The 18,052-nt window shown below is 33.5% G+C and overlaps 1 protein-coding gene across 9 annotated transcripts in view; it reads right to left on the reverse strand.

The window, feature by feature from the left end:
- Window positions 1-3,886: 3,886 nt before the first annotated feature.
- The window catches only part of LOC136028194 (3-oxoacyl-[acyl-carrier-protein] synthase, mitochondrial-like), a 38,721-nt gene continuing 24,555 nt past the window's right edge, over window positions 3,887-18,052 (reverse strand). For 7 of the 9 annotated variants that reach the window (XM_065705904.1, XM_065705902.1, XM_065705905.1 and 4 more), the window contains exon 2: window positions 3,887-4,784. In XM_065705904.1, coding sequence (XP_065561976.1) covers window positions 3,902-4,768 — 867 coding nt within the window. In that variant the 5' untranslated portion in view covers window positions 4,769-4,784 and the 3' untranslated portion in view covers window positions 3,887-3,901. Of the gene's footprint in view, window positions 4,785-15,237; window positions 15,335-15,357; window positions 16,944-18,052 lie in introns of those variants that run through there. The other 2 variants (XM_065705903.1, XM_065705906.1) reach the window with 2 other exon arrangements.

The raw sequence follows: 18,052 nt of genomic DNA on the forward strand, positions 1-18,052 counted from the left end.
GCCTCTCTCTGTGTGTTTGTGTGTTTATGTCTCTCTCTCAATCTTTGTGCCTGTGTGTCTGACCATCTGTTTACCTGTCTCTTTCTCTCTCTCTCTCTGTGCCTATGTGTCGGACAGTATATTTGCCAGTCTCAATGTCTGTTTCTGCGTGTTTGTGTGTGTGTTTCTGTTTCTCTCTCTCGATGCTAGTGTGTCTAACCGTCTGTTTGCTTGTCTCTCTGTATGTGTCTTCTCTCGATGTGCCTGTGTGTTTGATCATTTATTTCTATGTCTCCTTGTCTGTTTTTATCTCTTTATCCGTGTGTCTGACTGTATGTTTGCCTGTCTCTTTGTCTTTCTCTGTGTTTTTGCGTATAGCTCTCTCTCTCTCTCTCTCTCTCTCTCTCTCTCTCTCTCTCTCTCTCTCTCTCTCTCTCTCTCTCTCTCTCTCTGTAACTGTGTGTCTGATTGGCTGTTTACTTGTCTGTGTCTGTGTGTTTGTGTCTATGTTTCTGTCTCTCTCTGTCTGGGCCCATGTGTCTGACCATCTGTTTACATGTCTCTGTTAATTTGTACGTGCGTTTCCGTCTCTTTCTGTACCTATGTGTCTTACTATCTGGTATATCTCATGAAAGAATTTTCTACAGAAAAATGGATGACATATACTTCGATGAGACCATCAAGAGCTATCGACTGCAGTCGAAAAAAAATCTATCTGTCTTAGTTAAAAAGTTGACATTTTTTGCTGTAGGCCAAGTTACTAACCTCATCACTTAGAAAGGGTAAACTCTAATTTCTTTAGCAATGGGAGAACTTTTAAAGTATAAGAGGCATATTTGATACCATTTCTGTATCGGCCTATTTTTGGTTTTAGTGTGTACCTTACTATTGAAGTTGTACACCCATTTAAACTTTCAAACTGGTACATCTCATGAAGGAATTTTTCTACCAAAAAATGAATGACATATACTTTGATCAAGACCTATTGTCAAGAGCTATCGACTTCAAAAGTTCAAAAGTTGACTTTTTTGCCGTATGCCAAGTTTCTAACGTCGTCACTTAAAAAGAAGTAAAGGATGAACTCTAATTTCTTTAGCAATGAGAGAACTTTTTAAAGTTTAAGAGGTACATCTGATACCAATTCTCTACCGCAATCCCAAGTGTGAAAAACCGAGTGATAAACTCAGCTGAAATCACGAACAGAAATGGGTAGAAGCAATAGTTGGCAGCGCTTTCGGTCCCCACTTTTTTATTTTTGTAGTTTTTTTTTCTATGTATCACTCAAAGAAGATATTTTGGCTGTGGGGCCGGGTAACTGTCGCATATATTTAACACTTATAGATTTTAGTCCATCGCGGGTGCCTGCCTGCTTGCCTGCTAGAACGGAGCTTTCCACTTGAAAGCAGAAACATGGTTTGATGAAACAAAAGCTTGACTGCATAACTTCAGATACTTCTCTCTCACATAGGCTATATAACTCCAAGTCGCTTCACACACTATAGGCTCTGGCTCAAGGACAAGCAAAAACCATCCCCTTTGGCCCCAGGCAAGAGCTCTACGAAGCTTTCTAAAATGCAAAGCCATATTCATCCATCCGGTCTAAGGTCCGAACTTTCTGTAAAAACCGCAGAGGTTAGACCCTTACCACTTTCTAGAAATAGGCTGAAATCGGGGTGCTAGAAAAAAAAAGACAAAAAAAAAACGACAAAGCCAAAGAGTTGCTCTCGCAACACAATGAGGTGCAATGTGCCTAAATTTGCGAAAGGAAGGGGAAGGCTGCAATGGGCCCTTCTTCGTGCCTTGCAGTGAGCTATTTGGAATTGTACAAATTTGTAACACACTTTAATAATTTTCTATCCTTCTCTCTGGGGCTAGTGGGGCTACACCCATCACGCCGTTCCTAGAAGTATGTTTTTACGATATTTTTGGTTGACCAAATTTGGATTTCAGTGTATGATTTTATTGAAAATATTTAACCATTTAAGGGCATAGACTAAAGACATTATATTCATAAATGAATGCTATGAACCTAACCTCCATTATGTTAATATACGTTATTTTCGTGAATTATTAATACACCTTGGTGAAATTTATCTCTTGGTAATATAAATTTCACGAAGAGCAAAATAAATTAATGAAAAGAGAAACAACTGATGGCAGCTTAGGTTAAAAAATAAATATATATCCTCAAGAGGCATAACCTTTATTATATTCGACAAGCATTAAAAAAGAGGTATTCTATGAACGACTGAAAGAAGTTGTTAAAAGTTACGGTAACTTACCATCCCTCAAATTCTCCAGAAGCCAATTGCTCTTTACCAAAAACTTAACAATATAGTATAAGAAAAAAGATTTCTGAAAGCTTGAGCAATATTTAATTTGCTAATGATACAATGAAAAAGAATAATTATTGTATGCTTTCATTCAAGCGTAAATATCACTTAGACATTTTTGTGGGGGAGGCATGAACGGGGGCAGCCCCTACCTTATATGTAAAACTTTTGTTCGCTTTAAGTCTGGTTTCATTGTTCACTATAATTTCTGTTCGTTCAAGTTTTCATTTCAACAGAATTTCTAGTTGTTCCAGCTTTGGTATATAACAAGAGCTAATTTCTGCTCGTTTATAGTTTAAAATTCATTCTGTACTTTCCATAAAATGATTTTGTTTCTTTTTATTTACTAAATCTCTGTTTGTTTTCCATTAGCAACATTTTATAATCATGATGTAGTTATGATAAAGAGTAGTCACGCCGTGATTTCGGATTTCTAGACCTATATTGTAGAATATACATTGGCTCTGTCACTAACCTCAAACTTCTTAAATGCCATGAATCAAATACCGACTGTAATCCTAACTATGCTTAATGATAAATATTTCATCAGTTAGGACCATTCCCTAGAAAATCCCGGAGCGGTCATGAGCCGAAAAAGATACTATACGTCTATAAAATAAAAGTTAGGATTGGGAGAGGTGGTGTAAGAGGAAAGGGCACAAATCCCCTTGCAATCATGAGTCGAAAGAGATACAATACGTCTATAAAACATAAGTTAGGATTCGGACAGGTGGTGTAACAGGGGAAGGAAGTGGGACCACCACTGATCATTCAATAACTAAGATTTTAATCCTTGCAAGACTCAGATTTTCAACAAGGGTGCAACAATCCATTATTAGTGAAAACTGTTCGGAATTTTTAAATTCATTTTATAACATTAGTCTCACATTTGTAATCAACTAGATAATAAAACCCTTCAATGTCGTTACTGGTAAAAATAAAAAGGAGAGCAGAACTAGAGAAGGGGTGTTTGAAGCGGCAAAAGACCAAGAGCTTCATTGATCAAAAACCCAAGAACCTTTCAATCATATATTCGAAAATATTTTTATAGCTCTGAATTCAGCAAGGTGTAAGGTGTTCACCATTCTTTTAAATAGCCTGCATCTATTCTCATAAAATATTTGTATAAGTTTGGAGCCTTGGCCCAAGGGCTGAACTTATCATGCGGGCCCAGAGGCTTATTTTGTATTTTTCTACTGTTCTGATTAAAATAACTGTCTTGAAACTTCTTTTCCATGCCATTTGAAAGTGAGGGGACATTTAGTGTTGAAGCGAGGTACGACAGGCTACCCTTTCATCGTTCAACCTTTAAAAGGACACTAAACCTCAGAATTTTCAACAGAAAGTGCCCCTCTCCAACTTTGCACAATCATCCATTTTAAAGGACTTCCCGAGAGAACAAAAAAAAAAAACGCTAACAAAACAAATCTTGGACAGTTTCCAGGTTAATTTTTCCTAAGCCATACGTGTTACTAACAAAGAACTTGGTTAATCAGCCCTAAAGAGAACTGTTATAATGATTTAATAAATTGCACCAAGTGTACCCTATGCCTATAGGCAAGCTATTTTTTTTACTAACGAACCAAAAGCTAACTTATAAAATAAAGCCTACACGTAAGGGAGGAGGGACATGAAAACGCAACAGAATAAACAAAGTGTAACAACGACTTACCTAAGATTTCAGAATAAATCCTGGCACCTCTTTTTCTTGCATGTTCTGCTTCTTCTAGGACTATAATTCCTGCACCTTCTCCCATCACAAATCCATCTCTTTTTGAATCAAAGGGTCTAGAAGCCTTCCAGGGACAGTCATTGAATTTAGTTGCCAATGCCCGAGCTTTAGAAAACCCGGCTAAGGAAAGTGGATAAATGCAGGCTTCAGCACTGCCACAAATCATTGCATCTGCATCCCCATATTTTATAATCCTAAATGCATCCCCAACAGAATGTAACCCCGTTGCGCACGCGGTTGATACTGAATGGTTTGGTCCATTTGCACCATATTTTATACTTATAAGTCCAGCTGCCATATTGGTAAGGATTCTGGGTATAAAAAACGGACTAACTCTACTCGGCCCTTTAGTTTCAAGAATTTTTCCAGTCTCATAAATGTAATCCATTTCAGTCATCCCCATGCCAACAGTGACACCTACCCTCGATTTAATGTCACTATTTTCTAATTCAAGTTTAGAATCTTTGACAGCTTCATGTGCTGCATGCAAAGCATAGACAGTTCCTTTGTTGACATGTCTTAACTCATGTGGCTTGAATATATGTTCAGAAGATAATGTTTTAGGTACAAGACCAGCTACTTTGCAAGGCAACTTTTCAAACTGCTCACCCTCTAATTTCGATATGCCACAAACACTGTTAATCAAATTATTCCAAGTTTCAAGCTTCGAAGTGCCAAGAGGGGTGACTAGGCCGATTCCCGTTACAACAACAGATCTATTCATTTTGTTCAGGATTTACCTAGAAAAAGGAAAACAGATAAACTTTCATCTGTGCGATTTCATCCAAAAGGATACCAAGTAAGTATTAGTATTTAATTAAACTGGAGGAATGGCCACGATTCTATCTATTGCAAAGGGCAGATATACATTTGAAAACAGGCAATGTATGAGGAAATGTATGTAAGTGGTAAAGGGGACGAATAAAAAGGACACATTTTAAGAAAAATATAGGAGGTACAGAAACAAATTTTAAGATGTAAATTTTTAGGGGGGGGGCTTCATCTCTGACTACACACCTGGTACTGAATATGTTTATGTGTTATTTTACTTTTGAAAGTAAGAACCTTCATGACATTTCAAGATATCAGGCAGAGAGCAGAATAAGAAGCCTGTAAGGTGGTTGGACTGCTCCACTATTTCAGACATAAGGTAAAAAACATGATGAGAGAGATTACACTTAATGTGGGGAAACTGTTGAGGTACAATAAATTATGCTGCTACTTTAAATGTATGCTGCTATAAATGATGCTGCTACTTCAGAAAAGTTCATTTCCCTGAAGTAATGAAAGCGTTATGACGAATACTTCAGTTGAACTGAATTTCAACCAGTCCTGGTTGAACTTCCCTGAAGTAACGATGCTAGGATTGTTTTGAAGAGATTTTAGTTTTAAATATTTTATGCGAGTTTCTTTTATATTTTCTTTTTTTATTTGTTTTATTGAGGAAAGTCTGTGGTTATAGGGTCGAAACATTCATTTAAAGTTTTTGTACCACTGTCTTGTAAAAAACAAAAAAAAATGAAATGTCCATCTTGTAAAAAAAAAAAAAATGTTGTTTACGATGGAAAGGCAGTGTTTGTTGCTATCAGTTAGCAATGATACAGAGGATCATTGTGAGCATTGCCATCCCTAGCCATTTTCCAACAGCGGTACCTCTTATTTAAGTGAAATTTTTTCAAGTAAGTTCCTTGGCAAAAATAATAAAACTTTAGTTTATAATTCAACAGGAAATCCTAATCAAGTAAACAATGCCATAATATAATTGAATAAAAAAACTTTAATATCAAAGAAACCAGCACATATTAATCAATGAAGTCATTCAATGCCCATTTTATCCCCCCTTCCAACCTGTAAGTCCACCCAGCTATTCCATCCAATCAGACCATTTATTCCAGAAATTCGAACTCTCTTACGGGCTCGGTGGAAGTGCCAGGAATGTTGATGGGGTTTCTATTCCTTTTCCTGCCACTCTAATGTCTTTGACACAACTTCCTCCCGTATCACGATAGCATATCCTTCCTCGAGTCCCTCTGCATTCCCCTCTGTCTCACCCAAACCTTCATACTATTCAACAAGTTGTACGACAAATAGTCCTCCACTAATTACATCTACCCCTTTACCCATTTCCCTCATCAAGATCAAAGTAAAGATTCCATTTAAAATGATTTTTCCAAATACAAAAAAAAAATACAATGCTAAACTTAACTTTCTATTTTTTTGTATTCTAATACCCAGAGTTTCAACATTGATGAAGTTCTTGAACTAAAGAACCTAGCCAGGGTCTCCCATAATTCCATAATTGATCTGAGTGACGTTTGAGAGCAAAATGATGAACACTTGAAGATGATAGATAACATTTTTGTGAAGTTGCAGCTGTCCAATTATCCTCGGGAAAGAGAGAAGGATAAGACAGAAACTAAGATTACCAAATGGGATGACAATATGATTATATTCAACTTTTATTCGGCTCATGGCCAATTTTCTCAAGAACAGTAATTCCTTTAGACAAGTTCAAGTTGAGCATTGATTTTAAATCTGGACAAGACCTTAATTATAATTGCACTATAATGAGGGTCACAAATGAGTTAAGAATTATTGAACTTAAAAATTTTTTAATTCTAAACAAACTGTATAAAATCTGACAACCACACAGCTTGATGGTAATCTTTACAGATATTTCTGAATTTTATTAAGAGCCCACAAGACATGCCCCCTCCCCTTGGGGATTTACAACTTCACTTTAGATTTATCAACAAAAGAAAAAGTAATCAAGCAAACAACCACAGCAATTACGCCCAGACTAATTACAACCAATTAAATTTTAATTTTGAATAATTGCTAGCGTCAGAATTTTGGTCTGACTTGCTGCTAAAGAAGTGTCTTAGGAAACAAAATTACTTTAAGAAAAATTTTTAAATAAAAAAAAAAATAAAGGATATGGTTGCAAAAAGAGACTTCTTAAAGAAGGTAGATACAGGGAACACGAAGGATTAAAAAAAAAAAAAAATTGGGTTGGATACTTGATAAGTGACTATAAATTAGCATAACCCAAATTACCAAAAAGGTATCCATTACCAAAAAGAATATCTCTGATAAAATCTGATACAATAGATATCTTCACTTTAATTCAAATCACCCCCCACAAGTTAAAAGAGCAGTTGTAACTTCCCTCATTGATCGTGCCCTAACTATTTGCTCCCATTCATATATAAATGCAGAAATAAATTTTATCAGAGATATTCTTTTTGGTAATGGATACCCCATTCCTTTTGTAAATAAAATAATTAGCCGTAGAATAAAAAGACATTCTTGTAAAATCGAAGAAGATACTTCACAACGTGAGGCTACTGATAAGCCCTCAAATATTGTCTATCTTCCGTATATCCCAAAGATTACAACAAAATTAAAAAATATTTGCACAAAAAATAATCTGTACGTAGTTTTTACTAATAATTTTAAAATCATCAATTTCTTAAATTCGGGTAAAGATAAGACCCCAGTTACTCGCCAAAGAGGGGTCTATCAAATACCCTGTGATTGCGGAAAATACTATGTCGGCAGGACCCATCAGAATCTAGACAAAAGGTTACAACAGCATAAAAAAGACATAGACAAGGCCTTAATTTCAAATAATTCCAACAACTCCTTTGATTCTGCTCTAGGTTGGCATATATTTAATAATCCGTCCCACATGATACTTTTTGAAAACTCTTCACTCATTAGTAATGATTTGGGAATAAAACAGGTGGTTCGAGAATCAATTGAAATTAATCTCAAAATAAATAAAAATATTTCTTTGAACAGGGACTTGGGGGAATACTCACTAAATTCTTTATACTCAAATTTAATTAAAAATGATCTAACAAAATATTTTACTAAACCAATTTATAATAGTACTGAACCAACTACGAAAAGGCCTTTGAGACAGGCTGCTAAACAAGCAAGATTAGCTTTAAGAAATTGCATCTAATCATTTTGTTCTCTTTAGTTTGAATGAGTTTATACTTCTTCGTTTCATTCTTTTCGCCAGTCCTGGTTGAACTTCGCTGAAGTAAGGATGCTAGGGCTATATTTTTAAAAAAAATGTTTTAATAAGTGTTTTTAACTAATCAGTTTTAATTCTCACAATTTGATGTAAGTTCTTTTATATATATATATATATATATATATAGTTTCTCTCTTATTCTTGTATTGTACTGAAGACGGCCCTTGGACATAGGGCCGAAATATCTACATAAATAATTTCCATTTTCTTGAAAAATTTTTCCCTATTGTCTCTACATTGTATTTGTTTGTTATGGAAAGGCAGTGTGGTCTTCGTCGCTATTTTATATATATATATATATATATATATATATATATATATATATATATATATATATATATATATATATATATATATATATATATATATATATATATATATATATATATATATATATATATATATATATATATATATTCACAGGTGGGACATAGGGACACAACTACAATGGCGCGTAACTAATATGGCGCGTAACGACTTACGCGCGCGGGGGGCTTGGGGGTGCTGCGAAGCGCCACCCCAACACCTAGTTGGTGGGGGCGCTTGGCACCCCCCAAGCCCCCCCCCCCGCGCAATTCGTTACGCGCCATTGTAGTTGTGTCCCTGTGTCCCACCTGTGAAAATAGATATATATATATATACTAGCTGTTGGGGTGGCGCTTCGCGCCACCCCAACACCTAGTTGGTGGGGGCGCTTCGCGCCCCCCCAAGCCCCCCCGCGCGCGTAAGTCGTTACGCGCCATATTAGTTACGCGCCATTGTAGTTGTGTCCCTATGTCCCACCTGTAAATATAGATATATATATATATATATATATATATATATATATATATATATATATATATATATATATATATATATATATATATATATATATATATATATATATATATATATATATATATATATATATATATATATATATATATATATATATATATATATATATATATATATATATATATATATATATATATATATATATATATATATATATATATATATATATATATATATATATATATATATATATATATATATATATATATATATATATATATATATATATATATATATATATATATATATATGGTTTTAACTACGTAAAACTTGCGATATACAACATTCTTTGCTGTCCCATTGTCTTTGCATATAAATAGATTGTCAGGTTTACCGACTCTTGAACATGCAACATATAATGGTCCATGGGAAAACGATCTGTATTCAGATCTATACCTCATGATTCTAATGATTGCCCTTGAGCTTTGTTGATGGTGATTGCTAATCGACCATTCCCTGTCCCGGTGTCCCGGTCGTCATTTATATCCCCCTGTGCCCCCCGGTGTCCCCGTTGTAGTTGTGTCCCTGTGTCCCGGTCGTCATTTATATTCCCTGTGTAACGGTCGTCATTTGTATCCCGGTGTCCCGGTCTGTATATACATTCGTTTTTTAGTTTTGTTTTTCTCCTTTATTTTTTTCCTTTTTTTTTCTTTTTTAGTTTATTTAGATTTTTAGATTTTTTAGTTTTTTTTATTAGTTTTTAGTTTTTTTTTCTTTTTAGTTTTTTTGTAGTTTTTACCTTCTTTTTAGTTTTGTTAGTTTTTTCTTTACTTATGTCCTGGTCGTCATTTATACTCCCTGTGTCCCGGTGCTTTGTTGATTGCTAATCGAACATTCCTTTTGTCCTGGTCGCTTTCTCTTTGAGTGTCGTCATTTATTTTTTTCTTTTTTAGTTCTTTTAGTTTTTACCTTTTTTAGTTTTTTTTTAGTTTTTTAGATGAAAATGATTTTTAGATTTTTTGGTTTTTTTATTAGTTTTTAGTTTTTTTTTCTTTTTAGTTTTTTTGTAGTTTTTACCTTCTTTTTAGTTTTGTTAGTTTTTTTTTTACTTATGTCCTGGTCGTCATTTATACTCCCTGTGTCCCGGTGCTTTGTTGATTGCTAATCGAACATTCCTTTTGTCCTGGTCGCTTTCTCTTTGAGTGTCGTCATTTATTTTTTTCTTTTTTAGTTCTTTTAGTTTTTACCTTTTTTAGTTTTTTTTTAGTTGTTTAGATGAAAATTTTTTTAGTTTTTTTTAGTTTTTTAGATGAAAATTTTTTTTAGTTTTTTCCTTTTTTTCTTTTTAGTTTTTTATTGGTTTTTACCTTTATTTTAGCTTATTTTTCAGTTTTTTCCTTTTTTTTAGTTTTTTTTTTAGTTTTTAGTTTTTTTAGTTTTTTAGCTTTTTTTAGTTTTTTTAGTTTTTTTAGTTTTTTAGCTTTTTTATTTTTTTTTTAGTTTTTATTGGTTTTTACCTTTATTTTAGCTTATTTTTCAGTTTTTTCTTTTTTTAGTTTTTAGTTTTTTTAGTTTTTTACCTTTTTTTAGTTTTTTTAGTTTTTTTAGTTTTTTAGTTATTTTATTTTTTTTATTAGTTTTTAGTTTTTTTTGTAGTTTTTGCCTTATTTAGTTTTTTCAGTTTTTTTTTTAGTTTTTTATTGGTTTTTACCTTTATTTTAGCTTATTTTTCAGTTTTTTCCTTTTTTTTAGTTTTTTTTTAGTTTTTATTTTTTTTAGTTTTTTACCTTTTTTTAGTTTTTTTAGTTTTTTAGCTTTTTTATTTTTTTTATTAGTTTTTAGTTTTTTTTGTAGTTTTTGCCTTTTTTTAGTTTTTTCAGTTTTTTTTAGTTTTTTATTGGTTTTTACCTTTATTTTAGCTTATTTTTCAGTTTTTTCCTTTTTTTTAGTTTTTTTTTAGTTTTTAGTTTTTTTAGTTTTTTACCTTTTTTTAGTTTTTTTAGTTTTTTTTAGTTTTTTAGCTTTTTTATTTTTTTTATTAGTTTTTAGTTTTTTTGTAGTTTTTGCCTTTTTTTAGTTTTTTTAGTTTTTTAGCTTTTTTTATTTCACCTGATCCACAGATCCACAGATCCACAGAATACTTATTTTTATATATATTAGTTTTTTTAGTTTTTTAGCTTTTTTATTTTTTTTATTAGTTTTTAGTTTTTTTTGTAGTTTTTGCCTTTTTTTAGTTTTTTCAGTTTTTTTTTAGTTTTTTATTGGTTTTTACCTTTATTTTAGCTTATTTTTCAGTTTTTTCCTTTTTTTTAGTTTTTTTTTAGTTTTTAGTTTTTTTAGTTTTTTACCTTTTTTTAGTTTTTTTAGTTTTTTTAGTTTTTTAGCTTTTTTATTTTTTTTATTAGTTTTTAGTTTTTTTGTAGTTTTTGCCTTTTTTTAGTTTTTTTAGTTTTTTAGCTTTTTTATTTCACCTGACCCACAGATCCACAGATCCACAGACAACTTATTTTTATATATATATATATATATATATATATATATATATATATATATATATATATATATACTACGTAAAACTTGCGAATGTACAATATTCTTGGCTGCCCCATTGTCTGTGCATATAAATAGATTGTCAGGTTTACCGACTCTTGAACATGCAACATATAATTGTCCATGGAAAAAACAATCTGTATTCAGATCTATACCTCATTATTCTAATGATTGCCCTTGAGCTTTGTTGATGGTGATTGCTAATCGAACATTCCCTGTGTCCCTGTCGTCATTTATATATCCCCCTGTGCCCCTCGGCGTCCCCGTTGTTGTTGTTTCCCTGTGTCCCGGTCGTCATTTGTGTCCCGGTGTCCCAGTCTGTAATTTCTCTTTGAGTGTCGCGGTCGTCATTCATATTCCCTGTGTCGCGGTGTCCCGGTCGTCATTTATATTCCCTGTGTCCCGGCCGTGATTTATGTCCGGGTGTCCCAGTCTGTAATTTCTCTTTGAGGTTCCCGGTCGTCATTTATATTCCCTGTGTCCCCCGGTCGTCATTTGCGTCCCGGGATGTAATTTCATCAGTTGACAAACATGACGTCAGTCGACAAACAACTTCATGACACATACAGCTCAATCCTTATAATGACGTCAGTCGACAAACGTGACGTCAGTCGACACACAAACATGACGTCACTCGACACACACACACACAGACAACAGACAATATATATATATATATATATATATATATATATATATATATATATATCCATATATATATGTTTGTAACTACGTAAAACTTGCAAATATACAACATTCTTCGCTGTCCCATTGTCAGTGCATATAAAAAGATTGTCAGGTTTACCAACTCTTGAACATGTAACATATAATTGTCTATGGGAAAAACAATCCGTATTCAAATCTATACCGCATTTTTCTAATGATTGCCCTTCAGCTTTGTTGATGGTGATTGCTAATCGAATATTCCCTGTCCCCATCGTCATTTATATATCCCCCCTGTGCCCCCCCCCGGCGTCCCCGTTGTAATTGTGTCCCTGTGTCCCGGTCACCATTTATATTCCCTGTGTCCCGGTCGCCATTTATATTCCCTGTGTCCCGGTCGTCATTTGTGTTCCGGTGTCCCGGGCTGTAATTTACCTTTGAGCGTCCCGGTCGTCATTTACATTCCCTGTTTTCCGGTCGTCATTTTTGTCCCGGTCTGTAATTTCTCTTTGAGTGTCCCGGTCGTCATTTATATTCCCTGTGTCTCGGTCGTCATTTGTGTCCCGGTCTGTAACGTTATCTTATAATGACGTCATATACAAAGCCTGATATACTTATAATGACGTCAGTTGTCAAACATTCAAAAATACATATAACTTATTTATATATAATGAAAAGAGAAATCACCAATGCAACAGCACAAACACATTAAAAAAAAGGAAGACAGAAGGAGAAAAGGAAGACTGTTTTCCTACATTAGTGATTAATATAGATCAGCACTTGAATGAGGCCTTAAACCTACTCATCCATACAATCACATAGGTCAAACAGCATAGCCATACACAATCAACCATAAAGAATAATCCATGGACAGACAGTCGTGTCGTCAATAAGTATAAGTCGTCATTTACCAAATCATAAAAACAGTAAAGACAAATAATTCAGAGGCAACACCCCAACACAAGGGCTCATCAGGAGAATACACACTTGCCTATAGGGTTTCGGCACTTTAAATTCTCTACCCAGGCAAGTGGCGTGACTACCATAAATTACATATAGTATCCCCGCGTTAGGTATCACCCCCAAACTATATGCCTATGAAATAACAAGCAAATGTAGAACAACCAAGTAATACCAAAATAAGCTTATCCTACCTTAGTTCTGGCTCTCATGTATTTAAGTTACAAATTCAGAATCTATATTAAAATTAAACAATTATTCAAAGTTTTTCACTGTGTCAAAATTTCTCAATTAATGTAAATAAGACCAACTGAAACGACAATATATGCAACATCCTCCGGAAATCCACTCAAAAATTAGGGACACACCAAACTTAGTAACAAGGAAAATCAAAATTAACCAAAGATTTCTCTAAGTATTTCCAGATAATTCTTTTGGTATTTATTTAAAAGTTCGTTATAATGAAAACTAAATTTTTTAAATTGTCAAGTTAATTTATTTGCAGAAAAACGTCTTAAAATCAATTTTTGGCTTAAGATTTTACATCTATTTTTAAAATCAATATAATTACTACTAATCCTTGCATATCTAAGTAACTGTGAGAAAAATACCGAATATGTGATATTTGAGTGTATATTACTTTCAGGGAATGGGAAATTAATCACTTCAAAATCGAAATCATCCCTTTTATTATCCATTTTAAAACTTAATTTATTATTATCAGAAATATTAATATTTAAATCTAAGAAATGATCTTCTAGACCAACGCCGTGACTAGGTTCAAGAGTAAGCTCTGATGGATATATATTTTTAGAAGTAACAATGAATTCGTTACAATTTAAAACCAAAATATCATCTAAATATCTTTTATTATTTGACAAAACATGTTTTAAATTATTTGGATTATTCTTATCCATCATATAATTATATTCGAGTTGACTTATAAACAAGTCAGCTATAAACGGGCTGGCATTCCCCCCCCCGCCCATGGGAATTCCCACGATTTGCTTGCACTAATTACCATTAAATCTTATATAAGTATTATACAAAACAAATTCTAATAAATCAAAAATCATATCTAAGCTGTAACATCTCAAGTTAACTGTAGTCTTAAAGCAGTTTGTCCATATAGCTTTTTTATTATAAGTGTCTATTTTTAAGAGCCTCTTACTAGATAAGAGGAAAGATTTCTTGATAACCGTTTTTAAATTATCTAACACTACATTAAGTGATAAATTAGTATACATTGTCGCAAAATCGAAAGACTCAATTCTTTTAGCTGAAATCATTGTTAAAGAATCTATCACCTGCAGTGAATTATTAACACTCCAATATGGATTAAAATCCGAAAATTTTTAATACCAGAACAATAGGTTTTAAGTTTATTTATAATTTCCTTTAAAATTAAAGAGAGGTCAATAGCAGCAATGCGGGTTGGACATTTAGCTCCTCCAGCAATAAACCGTGGTCTAGGGGGATTCTTATGAAATTTTACAGTCCAATATAGGAAAGGGAACTTTTTATCATTGTCATTAATTTTAATATTAAATTTTTTAAAGAGTATTTCTTCAGTTTTTTTTCAATTAAATTCTCATCCTCTAAATTTACCTTTTCGTAAACATTAGTTGTGCATAACTCCCTTTTTAAGACATCACAATACAGCTTCTGACAAATTATGGCAAAATTGTTATTAGCTTTATCTACCAGCACAATTACAAATTCATTCTGCAGATTAGCAATTACTTGTTTTATCTTAGCAGTATAAAATAATGATTTACTGTTACTATTTTTTAAGTTAGAATATATTTTATTTCGTATTCTACTAATAATTAAATTCTTCCAACTGTGAAAACTCTCTTTATTTTTATTGTCTTTCTTACACCACTTATCAATAAATAAATCAAAATCATTTTCCAAGCTATCAAAAATACTCGATGGTTTCAAATGATGAGAAAGACGGAAATTAGCTTATTGACAAGTCCCCTGTTATAACATATTTGTAAATGGGATTTACAAATGGGCCAAGTTACTTACAATTACAAACAGGTTTCCAATTTATATCACTATCCAATCTTTTAAGTATTAAATTATAATTAAAAATCATTTGTATACATTACTATACATGTATACATTAGTATAAAAATCAAATGAATCATCTCCCAAAAGCCAATCCCAAGACGTGACTAAGAACTTACCACGACTTGGTGCAAATGACATATTATACTAATGTAAGTGATATTAGTCTTACACCATCTAATCTTGTCTCTCCACTACCTAGTAGTGTTCGTAATAAGGTTTCTTTGTCTGATGCTGACCTTTCTATTGCTTCTATTTCTAGTGTTTCTCCTGCGACAACTTGCTAAACTACTGTTTCTTCCTTGTCATTTCACAATATGGTATCCAATAATATTCCTAGTTCTTTGGTTCCTGCTTATACTAGTCCTGCATCCTCTCAGATTCATACCTTCCAAGAAATGATAAAACTGATGATTCCCAAGCAATAACAAATTTCTTTAGTTAACAATCAGCCGCTGTCTTCACACATGTTGACAGTGTTCCATTCGAAGATCCCTCAAAGTATAAAATCATAAGTTTAATGTCACCAATTACTATCAGTAGAGTTGACCTTGAAATCTGTCTTTAAAATCTGAACCCAAACAAATAAGTTCATCCAGACAGCATTTGCCCTCAACTTCTATTAAGAAGCATATGCTGAACTGTCTCTCCCTTATACCAAGCTTTTCCAGAAGTCTCTAGATTTAAAGTGTATGCCTTCAGAATAGAAGTTAGAATATATTACCACAGTGCACAAAGATGGGAATAAGAATGAAGTAGTTAACTACAGACCAATCAGTATCATCTCTGCTGTGGGAAAAATACCTGAAACCACAGTCAACTCTGCAGTCATTCAACATCTGACTCGAAATAAGCTGCTGTCCCTGTGCCAGAATGGTTTCTGTTCTGCTAGATCAGTTAAGATAAACCTTATTGATGAATATGAATATGCCAACAATCTCATAGACAAGGGTTTCCCAGTTTACATGATTTTGCTGGACTTTGCAAAAGTATTAGATAAGGTGTGTCAGAGGAGACTCTGTATTAAGCTAAAAGCTATTGATATTAATACAGAACCTATTGACTGAGGGATGCCTTTCCTTAGCAATAGAAAACAAGCAGTTCAAGTGTTTGGGGAAAATGGGCAATCATTTCTCTCTGATATTGGAAACAAGAAGTTGGGTCCCTCAAGGCACAGTCCAGGGTCCAACCTTATTTAATATTTTTGGCAATAATTTATCTTCAAACATCAAAAATAAAATAAGCCTTTATGCAGATGATTCAAAAGTAATTGGTTCAGTTGAAAGTCCAGAAAAAATAGAAACCATTCAAGCAGACTTGGAATCATTTACACACTGGGGAGGGACTTGGAAGCTGAAGTTCAATGTCAATGAAGTTCAAGTTATCCACTTTGGTAATAAAAACCAATACTCAGATGAAACCGGTAATAGTGTGGACGGTAATAGCAGTAATAATGTATGAGTATTAGCAGTATCAGTAGTAGCAACAGCAGTAGTAACAGGTACATTTCACCTTTTGTTCAACTGAACATTTCACTGACGATGCCCTGGAAGTTTCCTCTTGATACAATAATCTGCTCCAAAAACATTGCTCATACACCCATATGAGTCATCTGTATGTACATAGTATGTTTTTGATTTAGTTCAGTTTTCCCCTAACCGTTTCCGAATATATTTTTCTAAATATCCTTAGCCTTAGTAGTACTCGCAAAAGAAGTAGAAGTTTTAGTTATAGTACTGGTAGCAGTAGAAGCAGCAGTAGTTGTAGTAGTAATAGCGTGCAAATATTGCCTTTTTGGTCAATTGAATATATCTCTTGTCATTTCCTTATTATTCCCTGAGAGACTCATCTTAATGCCCTTTTTATTTTGGGAAAGTAGAAGTCAAACATGCATACCTTTTCTCAATAACATATGATATATATAAACAATGAACAAATTGCATAACTTGCAGCCCTTGCCCCTTGACCTCGGGGGGGAATGACATCCCCAAAAGCAAAATTACTGAACTGGGTAGGGGGCGTAGGGGGGGGGGTTTCTCAAATTACTTTTTCTTAAAAATGGCAGTAGAACTTCTAATTTAAAATCAGATGAGACACATCTGAATTTAATACGACAAAAAATTCCGTAAAAAACTTATATGCCTCAAAGGCATAACTTAAAGCCCTTGCCTCAGGACTCTGGGGAATATACCAACCCTGGAGGCATTGTTATATGTTCTTTCGACTATTTTAAACAAAGATACCGTCGCACAATTTCAATCAGATAAATTTGGTGAAAATAGGGGTAATTAGGGCGAGGGCTAGATGACCTCCATCACTATTGACTCTTAAAAGGGAACTAGAACTTACAGTTTCAACCAAATGATTCACCTCTAAAGTTTATAAAACCATCACTCCGATAAGAACCTTAAATGCTTTGAGGTCATAACTTAAAATCCTCCCCCTCAGGCTCTGGTGGCTTGTATGAACTTCAAAAGCCTTGTTATAGGACCTTTGAACTATTTTGGGTAAAAAGAATGTCTCAAATATCTATTGGATGCATCTTGTGAAAACACAACGTGTTTTTGTATGGGGCAAGGGTTACCTGAACTCTAATTCCTTTTAATCTTAAAAAGGGCACTATAACTTCTGATTACTGATTCAATGAGTCCTCTCCAAAGTATATACGGCCACCATTTCTATAAGAACCTCAAAAGCCCCCAGTACATAATTTACAACCATTGCCCTGAGATTAGTAGGGGGGTGTACTCCTCACTGACATGATTTCAGGACCCTTCAACTACGATAAACAAAATGGTGTCTCAAAATTTTGATTGAAAAAGTTAATGGAAATGATGAGCTCGGAGGGGGAGGGGGAGACTAGTTACACTCAAATCACTTTGACTCTTAAAAAGGGCACTATAACTCCCAAGTTCAAATTAAGTAAGCCCGACT

Source organism: Artemia franciscana, chromosome 6 (assembly GCF_032884065.1).
Source record: "Artemia franciscana chromosome 6, ASM3288406v1, whole genome shotgun sequence".
NCBI classification, from domain to species: Eukaryota; Metazoa; Arthropoda; class Branchiopoda; order Anostraca; family Artemiidae; genus Artemia; species Artemia franciscana.